Source organism: Merops nubicus, unplaced genomic scaffold, assembly GCF_000691845.1.
Source record: "Merops nubicus isolate BGI_N331 unplaced genomic scaffold, ASM69184v1 scaffold7404, whole genome shotgun sequence".
NCBI classification, from domain to species: Eukaryota; Metazoa; Chordata; class Aves; order Coraciiformes; family Meropidae; genus Merops; species Merops nubicus.
Genome location: NW_008603558.1, coordinates 138,035 through 147,653, shown reverse-complemented (window position 1 = coordinate 147,653; position 9,619 = coordinate 138,035). Strand labels below are relative to the sequence as shown.

Here is a 9,619-nt window from a genome sequence, read left to right as displayed (position 1 = left end):
GTTTGATGCAGCAGGTACCAGAGGCTGCTCTCGTTTGGGCTGGAATCCATCCCTGCCTGTGCCTGCTGAGTGCTGGGGCCCCCACAGCTCCTGGTGCCAGCTCCCTGCAGGACACTCGCTCCCCTTCCTGGAGAGTTTCCTTCAACAGGGCTTTGAAATAAGAGTTTAGAGATTTAGAAATTCTGGATGCTGCTGCAGCCTCAAAGGCCAACTGTGTCCTGGGGTGCAGCAAGAGGGGTGTGGGCAGCAGATCAAGGGAGATGATTCTCCACTTTTACTCTGCTCTTGTGAGACCCCCACCTTAAAGACTGTATCTACTTCTTGGGTCCCCACCATCAAAGGGACATAGAGCTGTTGGAACAAGTCCAGAGGAGGCCACAAAGTTGATCTTGGGGCTAGAGCATCTCTGCTGTGAGGACAGGCTGAGGGCACTGAGATTGTTCAGCCTGGAGAGAAGACTCTGGGGGGACCTTAGAACTGCCTCCAACACCTGAAGGGAACCTCCAGGGAGGCTGGAGAGGGACTTGTCACAAGAGTGTCAGTGACAGGACAAGGGGAAATGGTTTTAAACTGAAGGAGAGTAGATTTAGACTGGATCTTAGGAAGAATTTCTTCAGTGTGAGGATGGTGAGACTGGACTAGATTGCCCAGAGAGGTTGTGGATGCCCCTCCCTGGAGGTGTTCAAAGCCTTGAGCAACCTGATCTAGTTGGGAGGAGGTTTGATCTCATGTCCCTTCCAACCTAAACCATTCCACGGCCCTGTTACACCCGTGAAGTTTTCAATTGTTAGGTTATTTTTCACACTAACAGATTTACAGCGGAGTCTGATAGCTTGATCCAATGAGTGTAAGCTGTGGGGGTGTGTTGGAGGCCTTTAAGGAGTGACTTTTCCTTGCCCTGCCTCTCGTTGCTGTAGCTGGAGCCGAGATGGTCACAAGCTGGTGAGTGCCTCCACCGATAACATCGTGTCCCAGTGGGATGTGCTTTCTGGGGACTGCGACCAGAGATTTCGCTTCCCTTCACCCATCCTCAAGGTTCAGTACCACCCTCGAGACCAGTAAGTCCTACTCATTTTGGTAGAACCACTCTAGTTTTGATAGAACTAATTAAAATGTTTTTTACAGCAGCTTGCAGAGTGTTTCCCAGTTTAATAGGTGATTTTGGTGTGCTGTCTCGTGATTAGGGCCCTGAGTGGAGTTGTGGTGGCTGGTTTTGTTATGAAAATAGCAGGATGGGAGGAGAGTAAACAAGGGAATGATTCTTGCAAGTGCATGTAGAAATATCTCGTTGGGTTTGCAAGTTACTGCATGAACTTGGGGAAGCTTCAGAGGCCATGAAAACAGACACCAAGTTGACGTCATTTTGTGATTAAACCAACAAAGACAAAGCAAGATAATAAAAACACAGAGAATAAAAACAAAATCTGTATTTCTTGATACAGATTGAGGATTTTATCCTGCTTCTAAATATGGAAACCTTCCCAGAGCAGCAGGCAGTAACCCTTCTTCTTCTGCTGGGCAGGAACAGAGTTCTGGTCTGTCCCATGAAGTCGGCGCCGGTGATGCTGACGCTGTCAGACTCCAAACACGTCGTGCTGCCCGTGGATGATGACTCTGACCTCAACGTGGTGGCCTCCTTTGACAGGAGAGGGGAGTACATCTACACGGGCAACGCCAAGGGCAAGGTGAGGCTCCAGCAGGCAGCACGGGGTGCAGTAACTCAGATTCATCCCTGTGTCAGGCTCCTCAGCGTTTCTGGGTTGAGTTCTGTGTTCTGATGTACAGATCAGGTTTCCTGAGTCTGTTGAACAGCTGACGTTGTGTGGATGTGATCTTCTGACCAAAGCATCACGCTGTATCTCTGGAGATCCCTAGGCTATGACCTCTGAGTTAGGGCTTGGTGTTGCTGTTGTCTTTGAATCTATTTGTTGGGTCCTTTTCCAGCATAAATAAACCAATGTTTGTGTCACAGAACTATCCCAGGAGCTGTAAAACTACAGTTGCAGAATCCCAACTATTTGTAGATTGCTGAGGCTTCTGTTGTCAGGGTTAGTAGCTGATGTTAGGTGCTAAAAGGGGAGTGAGTTACAGTGAGGATGCTGATTGTCTCCTTTCTTCTTTTATCTTCAGATCTTGGTCTTAAAAACAGACACTCAGGATCTTGTTGCTTCCTTCAGAGTGACAACTGGAACCAGCAACACCACAGCCATCAAATCCATCGAATTTGCTCGGAAGGGAAGGTGAGTTCCCCTGCTGAGTGCCATCTCTAAAGATGAATTGAAAGCTGTCAGGTAGATGGTCTTAAAAACCTCCCCACAGTTCTTTCATGGAACATATTCTGATTTTTTTAAAATTTTCTTAGTCTTTTCATGCAATGCCTTGTTCTGCAGCTGCTTTTTGATCAACACAGCTGACCGGATCATCAGGGTGTACGACGGGCGTGAGATCCTCACGTGTGGCCGAGATGGGGAGCCTGAACCCATGCAGAAGCTGCAGGATTTAGTCAACAGGTAAGAGGCAGGATGGGCTGCTGAGCCTCCTGTGTGAAGAAGAGGTTTGTGACCTCTGACTGCAGGGTGCTTCAGTGCTTTGTCAGCATCAAATGTTTCCATTTGAAACCTATCGATCGTGATTCCATAGCATGTTTTATTTATGCATGGGAGTGTGTGAGATCTCAGTGTGAAGAATAAACCCACTCCACAGCCTCCCCCTTCCCTGCTGTGCTGCTGTTGAGCTGTGTAACTTGTGGTGCTGTCGTGGCGTGCAGGACCCCGTGGAAGAAGTGCTGCTTCTCTGGGGATGGGGAGTACATCGTGGCGGGTTCAGCACGGCAGCACGCCCTCTACATCTGGGAGAAGAGCATTGGGAACCTGGTGAAGATCCTCCACGGGACCAGGGGAGAGCTGCTCTTGGATGTAGCAGTAAGAAAACACTCCGCTTTTACTATGGTTCTTGTTATTTTGAAAGCTAAGCTTCTGTAATTCCATTTACCAATTAAACTCACCCTTTTTTCTCCCTCAATTAAATCCAGTGGCATCCTGTCCGGCCGATCATAGCCTCTATTTCCAGTGGTGTTGTGTCAATATGGGCTCAGAATCAAGTGGTAAGTGTTTTCCAGCCTTTCCTTAAGAGGATTCCCCAATGGTCTCCATCCCAATAAACTGAATGATTGCCTGTTGAAATCCTTTATCAAATCCTCATTCAGCAAACGTTTTATGTTCCCCTGCCTGACTTGTCGTGAGTTTGACACCTTGAATAACCTGAGGAGTGCTCCCTACTTCAAGTGCTGAATGAGTTAAGCTTTGCTTTAAGCCTTAAATATCATCACAGGGACATTTTACATGGGAATGGTGCCCTGAATGTGGTCTTTAAGCACAGGAAATGTGATTGAGCCAGCCAAAACTGCAGCAGCTGGATGTGAACATACAGCTTTTTTTAATCACATGCATTGCAATAGTTAATGAATATTAGAATGCTGTGTTGTCTGTGGGAACTAACTTGTGCAGTTTCTGATTTGCTGGGTGACTGTGGACCTAAATGAGGCTTGATTTATTTTTTTTTTTGTGTGGTCTTGAGTGGGTTGGAGGATTTTAATGCAGAATGAGATTGGAGTTGCACGAGTCCTCACTACCTTTGCATAAGGTAAAAATTGTCTTGAATTTGTGGTTTAGGAAAACTGGAGTGCCTTTGCACCTGACTTCAAAGAGCTGGATGAAAATGTGGAGTATGAAGAGAGAGAGTCAGAGTTTGACATTGAAGATGAAGATAAGAGTGAACCAGAACAGACAGGTACTGCATAAAACGTGTTTCTGGGTAGCAAATGGTTTGAGGTCTGAATACATGATGATAGTAAAAATTAGAAACTAGCAGTCACAGAAACATGCAGAGGTGTTAAGTGATGGGGCAGGGGTGGATAAATGAGGATGCATAAACTAATACAATCAATGTAATTCCTGCCAATTGATGCACAGTGGTTTGTTCAGAACTGCCTCCCCATTCCAATACATGTCTAGGGTCTAGAGCACAAGTCTTATGAGGAGTGGCTGAGGGAGCTGGGGGTGCTGAGCCTGGAGCAAAGGAGGCTCAGGGGAGACCTTCTGGCTCTGCACAGCTCCTGACAGGAGCCTGGAGCCAGGGGGGGGTCGGGCTCTGCTCCCAAGGAACAAGGGACAGGACAAGAGGAAACAGCCTCAAGTTGCCCCAGGGGAGGTTGAGGTTGGCCCTGAGGAACAATTTCTTGCCCTGGAGGGCTGCCCAGGGCTGTGCCAGGCTGCCCAGGGCAGTGGTGGAGTCCCCACCCCTGGAGGGGTTCCCAAGCCGTGGAGATGTGGTGTGAGGGACACGGGGCAGTGGGGACCTGGCAGAAAGCAGCAGCAGGGAGACTTGTCCTTGTACTCACTCCTGGCAGCAGCAGCACTGAGCTGGGATCAGGAGCTGTGCAGCCTGGCCACTGGGTGGTGCCAAAAAGTTGTGTGCTGTGAAAGGCTGCGGGTAAACTAGGGAAAGGAATAAGGATTATTGCCAGCACTGGACAGGGCTCTCCCCATGACCAGGCTTTGCAGCACTTCTCATCTTTAGATTAATTGTGGTTTATCAGTTTCTAATATTCAAGTGTAATGTTGGCTTGTGGGAGTTAAACCTTAAAATCAATTTCATCAGGTTTAGAAATAGTTTAGTCAAAACAAGAAGACACTTGTAAGTTATAAAATCTTCTATCTAGTTTTATTACTGGTGTTTTATATCAGTAGGTCTGTATTAGAATATAAAAATTGATGATCTTGGAGGTCCCTTCCAACCTAAATGATTCTATGATTCTATGGATTCAAGAAGAAACCCTTTAGGTTTGTTTTCTGCTTTAATAATTTCTTCTGCCTGCTTAGCCTTTTAAGCACAGTCAGTCCCATTTTTTCTGAGTAGTTTGGTCTTTTCCTTCCTGTCTTTAATTTGTCTTTTTTTTTCCTTGTTTCTCAGGTGCAGATGCTGCAGAAGATGAGGAAGTGGATGTAACAAGTGTGGATCCCATAGCTGCTTTCTGTAGCAGGTGAGAGAAGGTTTTGTCTGAAGTATAAAGACAAAATTTGTCACTAACCTCCTCTGTCTAATAAGATATAATAACCCCTGGTTTTAAAGGACAGCAATTCTTTCTTCCTTCACAGTGATGAGGAACTGGAGGATTCCAAAGCTCTGCTTTACCTACCTATTGCTCCTGAGGTTGAAGATCCAGAGGAGAACCCCTATGGACCTCCACCAGATGCAGTGCAGAGCTCTCTAACCGATGAGGGAATGGGTTCTGAGAAGAAGAGGCAGTCCTCCTGTGATGGACCTCAGGCACCAAAGAAGAAGCCCAAAACCACCAACATTGAACTACAAGGAGTACCCAACGACGGTGTGTAGCAGCTGCCATAGGTTTAGGGTCTGTTTGGCCTCTGAGGTGGTTTTTAGCTTTGCCTGAACTTTGTTTGAAGATCAGAAGTTCTGAAGGTCGCTCCTTAATTTTCTCTTGAAGTCGCTTCTTAGAGCAGTTATCAACAGCCACCAACTCTGCAAATTTGCTGGTGTTTTGCAAGCTGGGCATGGGTAAATGTGTCCTGAAACTGTCATTTTTATTGCTGTTTGCATCTAACACCAACACCGTGCTGAGAAAAGCACCCGAGGGGCTAATTCCTGTTGGCAATTCTCTCCGCAGAAGTCCATCCGCTGCTGGGTGTGAAGGGAGATGGTAAATCCAAGAAGAAGCAAGCAGGCAGGCCTAAAGGATCAAAAGGTAAAGACAAAGATTCTCCATTTAAACCGAAACTCTACAAAGGGGACAGAGGTGCTTTACCTCTGGAAGGAGCAGCGAAGGGTAAAGTGCAGGCGGAGCTGGGACAGCCTTTGACAGGTAAGGAACCCAGCGGGAGCGTCGTTGCCTTGCTTGGTGGCCTTGCTTTGTATGGACCCTGACTTCATAGTCATAGCATCTCACCTCCCCACATGGCACTTGCTCACTCCATGTTTAGCTGCTGTCAAGGACAGGCAAAATTGGATATGTTTTTTGAAGTGGAAATGCTTTCAATATTTGTCAGAAAGCTGGCAGCCGTGCCTGTGTTACGGCACAGAAAGAGCATGCAGGGTTTTAATAGAGATGGAGCACTGCTTCCAAAGCAAAACATCTCTTGATAATTTTAATCTTTTCAATAACTGATCAACTCTGCCATAAACAGTAATGTTTGGGTTTGGTGGGTCGTTTTTGAAGGGGAAAAATATCAATAGTGAAGGGTTGTGAAGGAGGAATCAACGTTTTGGTGTCATCAGCGCTTGGCGAAGTGATGAAGAACAGAAAAGTTCTGTAAGGAGAGCTAGGAAGTGGAGCATCAATGATAAATGGGCTCTGAGATAAAATTCAGGAGCTGAATTTTCTATTCCTAGCTATCCAGCAGCCTTAATTAAATTCCAGAAAGTACAGTTGCTGTAAATGAGCATAGATTTTGCTGGAATTTTAGCTTTTTTTCTTTTTGGGTCATATTTTCTTGGCTGTGTACTAAAACAGGACTGTCATGGTCACCTTTCTGGGGGCCCAGACTTGGTCTCAGAGACACTAAATGTCTCTCATCTGTCTGGTTTGCTTCTTCAGCTTCTTCTCTGGGAAAAATTCATCCAAGCACAGTACAGAAAGCACATGTTTGGATTAAGTGATGTGGAAATTTTTTTTTATAGATTATAATGAAGAATTCAGGGTTGACACATAAACAGTTCCAAAGACACTATGTGATTGCTCCTTTAAATTTTGCATTTCCTTGAACTCAGCAGCTGCTGCTGTGGATTTTAGACTGTACAGAAGTGGTTTTTATTTCCCCCCACCTTCCTTCCCTCACTGCTGCTCCAGTGCTACCCACCTTGCTCGTTGTCCTTCCTGCTCAGCTCCTGTTGTGTGGCTTGTTCTAGTGCTGATAATGGCTATTTGCAGAAAAAGGGGATGGGATAAATGGGGATTTCTGTGGCAAAATATGGTGGCTGTTTCCTGGGCTTCCATTCAACCCTTTGCACCGTGCCAAACCCAGAAATCAAACTCATAGCCAAGAATACCCTTAGACCTTGTTTGTGGGCTGGGAGGTGCTGGTTAGCTTCTCATGTTGGCTTTACCAGACAGGGAGGCCTGTTGATTGCTTTCTTTTATCATGCTGCTAATTAGCATGACCATGTGCAAAAGGGTGTAAGTGAGAAGGGATCGTGCACTGGAGACATCACAATGTGGCTTCCAAAATGGATTTCAGTCCTTTGCTTCAAAAAACCCCATGCTGGATATTTTGGCTTTTTCACATTTAAGGAATCTGTTTTCAGAGAAGTAGATTAAATAACAAGTATTTTTGTTCAGCTTTTTCAAGGTATGTTTATGTAACTTGTTTGGCTGGTGTGCTTGATCTACAGTTGTCAGCAGATCTCAGTGTACTGTCTTCTTGCAGCTTGTGGTCACTATTTCACTGGCCTGTTCTGAGAGCTGGGAAAACTCAGAGTGGGTTTCCTCTAACATCCTTCATGTGACACAACATTCTAGATAGACTCCTGGTTTTTTACACATCCTTGCAAAGCCCTATCTGGGAGGATTTCTGAGGGGTTTTGCTCATAGTGCTCCCGTGCAGTTCTGATGTAGTCTGGCTTGCTGTAAAAGTCAGCAGTGGCACTTTACTGCTGCTGAGCTTGGGATGTGCCTGTGCCACTGCCATTAGTTTGGGATTTGGACACTGTAAAATAGATTTTTTTTGTTCTTTTTCTTTTTAATGGATAAATGGGTTTAGACTCAACTTCCCAACTGACTTTACCAGCTGTTGTAGATAGAAGAGTTTTAGTCTTTGTTGCCTGTAAGCACTTTAAAGTGTTTTTCCATGGTGATGTTCTTTAGTTTGTTTGAGATAGAGGCAAAGAATATGTGAGGGTGGCAGAGCCTGGAGCAGCTGCCCAGAGAGGCTGTGGAGTCTCCTCTGGAGAGATCCCAAACCCACCTGGATGTGATCCTGGGCACCCTGCTGGAGCAGGGGGTTGGATGAGATGATCTCCAGAGGTCCCTTCCAACCCCCACCACGCTGGGATTCTGTGAATATTGCTATGATGGACTTCTGCCTCTCACTAGGACCTGTTATTCTGCAACACTGTTGACTTAGGAGGATTTATTCAGTCCATGCAGTGGATCTCAGTAGTCAGTGCTGGAAGTGTCTGTGTGAGTCACCTTATGAGAACAGATTGTCCACTGAAAGAAACTCTCACTTGGATCTTCCCAAACTCACAGTAGTCTTTTAGCCCATGACATTCATGTCCATCTTTGTTCACTTTACAGCTTGCACTTAAATTCCTATTTTGGGCAGCCCATTTTTTTCTTGGGGTTGCTGGTGTTCCACCAGACACACTTCCCAATCCACGTGGCTGCCTGCCTGGGATCCTGGAGCTGAGCTGCCTGTTCTGTCTGTCGTGCACAAAGCTGTTAATTCTGCCAGTTCCTTGTGCTGTTCCTTTCTGAAGTAACTAATTAATCACTCAAACACTCACACCAGCAGCATTTCTCCTCTGGAAACCAACTGCTGATGCACCAGCCTGCAAGGTGCGTGGCTGTGTCACTGCAGTCAGCACCAAATGCCTGATTCTTAAACCTGCTCTGTCCAAATCAGGTTTCAGTATTAACAAGCTGAGAGGCTCAATCCATTTTATAGTTGTAGAATAAAATTTTACAGCAGTCTGGTTTAACCCCAGCTTAGGTGGGACTTGTTTTCAGTTGCACTTTTGCTCTGACATTTTGGGATTGATGAATCAAAAAGACCTTTTGCACCAGGTAAGTCTGACAGCTTTGTGGGGGTGAAAGCTCAAGAGTTCTGTAGCCACCTTGTCCATGCCTGTGCACGTGATCTCAAATACAAATACAGAAGAACTGGAGATCTTCATTTGCCACAGATAGTATCTTGTTGGTTGCATGTCACTCTGAAAAGAATGGCTTGAGCTAGAAGATCTTGTCCTCTTTCCTTTTTGTTTTTCTGGAAATGCTGGCCTATTTGGTGGTCTCTGGTTTCTGGTAACATCTGGGTCTGGTTACTTATTTGTCACCTGTCTCTGATCTCTTTAGCAGGTGGAGCAATCTCAGAATTGCTATGAAGACACTCTTCTTTATCTTCCTGTATTCTTTCCTGTATTGGCACCAAAATGTGGAAAACAGCTGAAGTGCTTGGTCAGAGTGGACTGACTCATACAGCAGACTGATTGTTCATGGATTCAGGGAGTGACTTTTGTAAGAAATGAATATGGAAGAGGAAAGAGCCTTTGTTCCTCCTCACCCACCTCTTCATCCAACGGTGTAAGATGCTGACTCAGGTCACAGGATTTGCAAAGAGACTGGTTGGATTTTGTGTTGCCATCTCTCCCTCTTTCTAAAGCAAGCTGGTCCCCAACACTCTGCCACTCCAGAGCTTAGCAACCACTGTCTTTTAAATCTTTCTGTTGTTGTTCCTGGATTGAAGACTACCCGGAGTGTGTAGTTTTAATTCCTGATGCCCTCTGACTGTGTATCCTGCAAAGTCCCCTTTCTCTGCTGTTAATTTTCGTTGCAGTGAGTTGTAAGTGCTGCCCTGGCAGCTTTTCTGTTAGCTCTGTGTGATGC

At 45.8% G+C, this 9,619-nt stretch overlaps 1 protein-coding gene across 2 annotated transcripts; it reads left to right on the top strand.

The window, feature by feature from the left end:
- Nucleotides 1-918: 918 nt before the first annotated feature.
- On the top strand, nt 919-9,226 carry RBBP5 (retinoblastoma binding protein 5). Of its 2 annotated transcripts, none has more exons than XM_008938709.1 (11): nt 919-1,058; nt 1,523-1,685; nt 2,131-2,240; nt 2,391-2,510; nt 2,768-2,921; nt 3,032-3,103; nt 3,672-3,789; nt 4,972-5,041; nt 5,157-5,386; nt 5,687-5,881; nt 9,089-9,226. In XM_008938709.1, the coding sequence occupies exons 2-11, from the start codon at nt 1,545-1,547 to the stop codon at nt 9,115-9,117; spliced, it is 1,239 nt and encodes a 412-aa protein (XP_008936957.1). In that variant the 5' UTR covers nt 919-1,058; nt 1,523-1,544; the 3' UTR covers nt 9,118-9,226. The 2 variants fall into 2 exon arrangements, with proteins under 2 accessions (XP_008936957.1, XP_008936958.1); XM_008938710.1 differs by having other exon boundaries at nt 5,687-5,764; nt 9,089-9,117.
- Nucleotides 9,227-9,619: the final 393 nt, after the last annotated feature.

Coding starts and splice junctions, on each gene's coding strand:
- RBBP5 (XM_008938709.1), top strand. CDS start 1,545: ATGAAGTCGGCGCCGGTGATGCTGACGCTGTCAGACTCCAAACACGTC. Junction 5,042..5,156: donor ATAGCTGCTTTCTGTAGCAG/GTGAGAGAAGGT, acceptor CTTCCTTCACAG/TGATGAGGAACTGGAGGATT. Junction 5,387..5,686: donor ACAAGGAGTACCCAACGACG/GTGTGTAGCAGC, acceptor TTCTCTCCGCAG/AAGTCCATCCGCTGCTGGGT.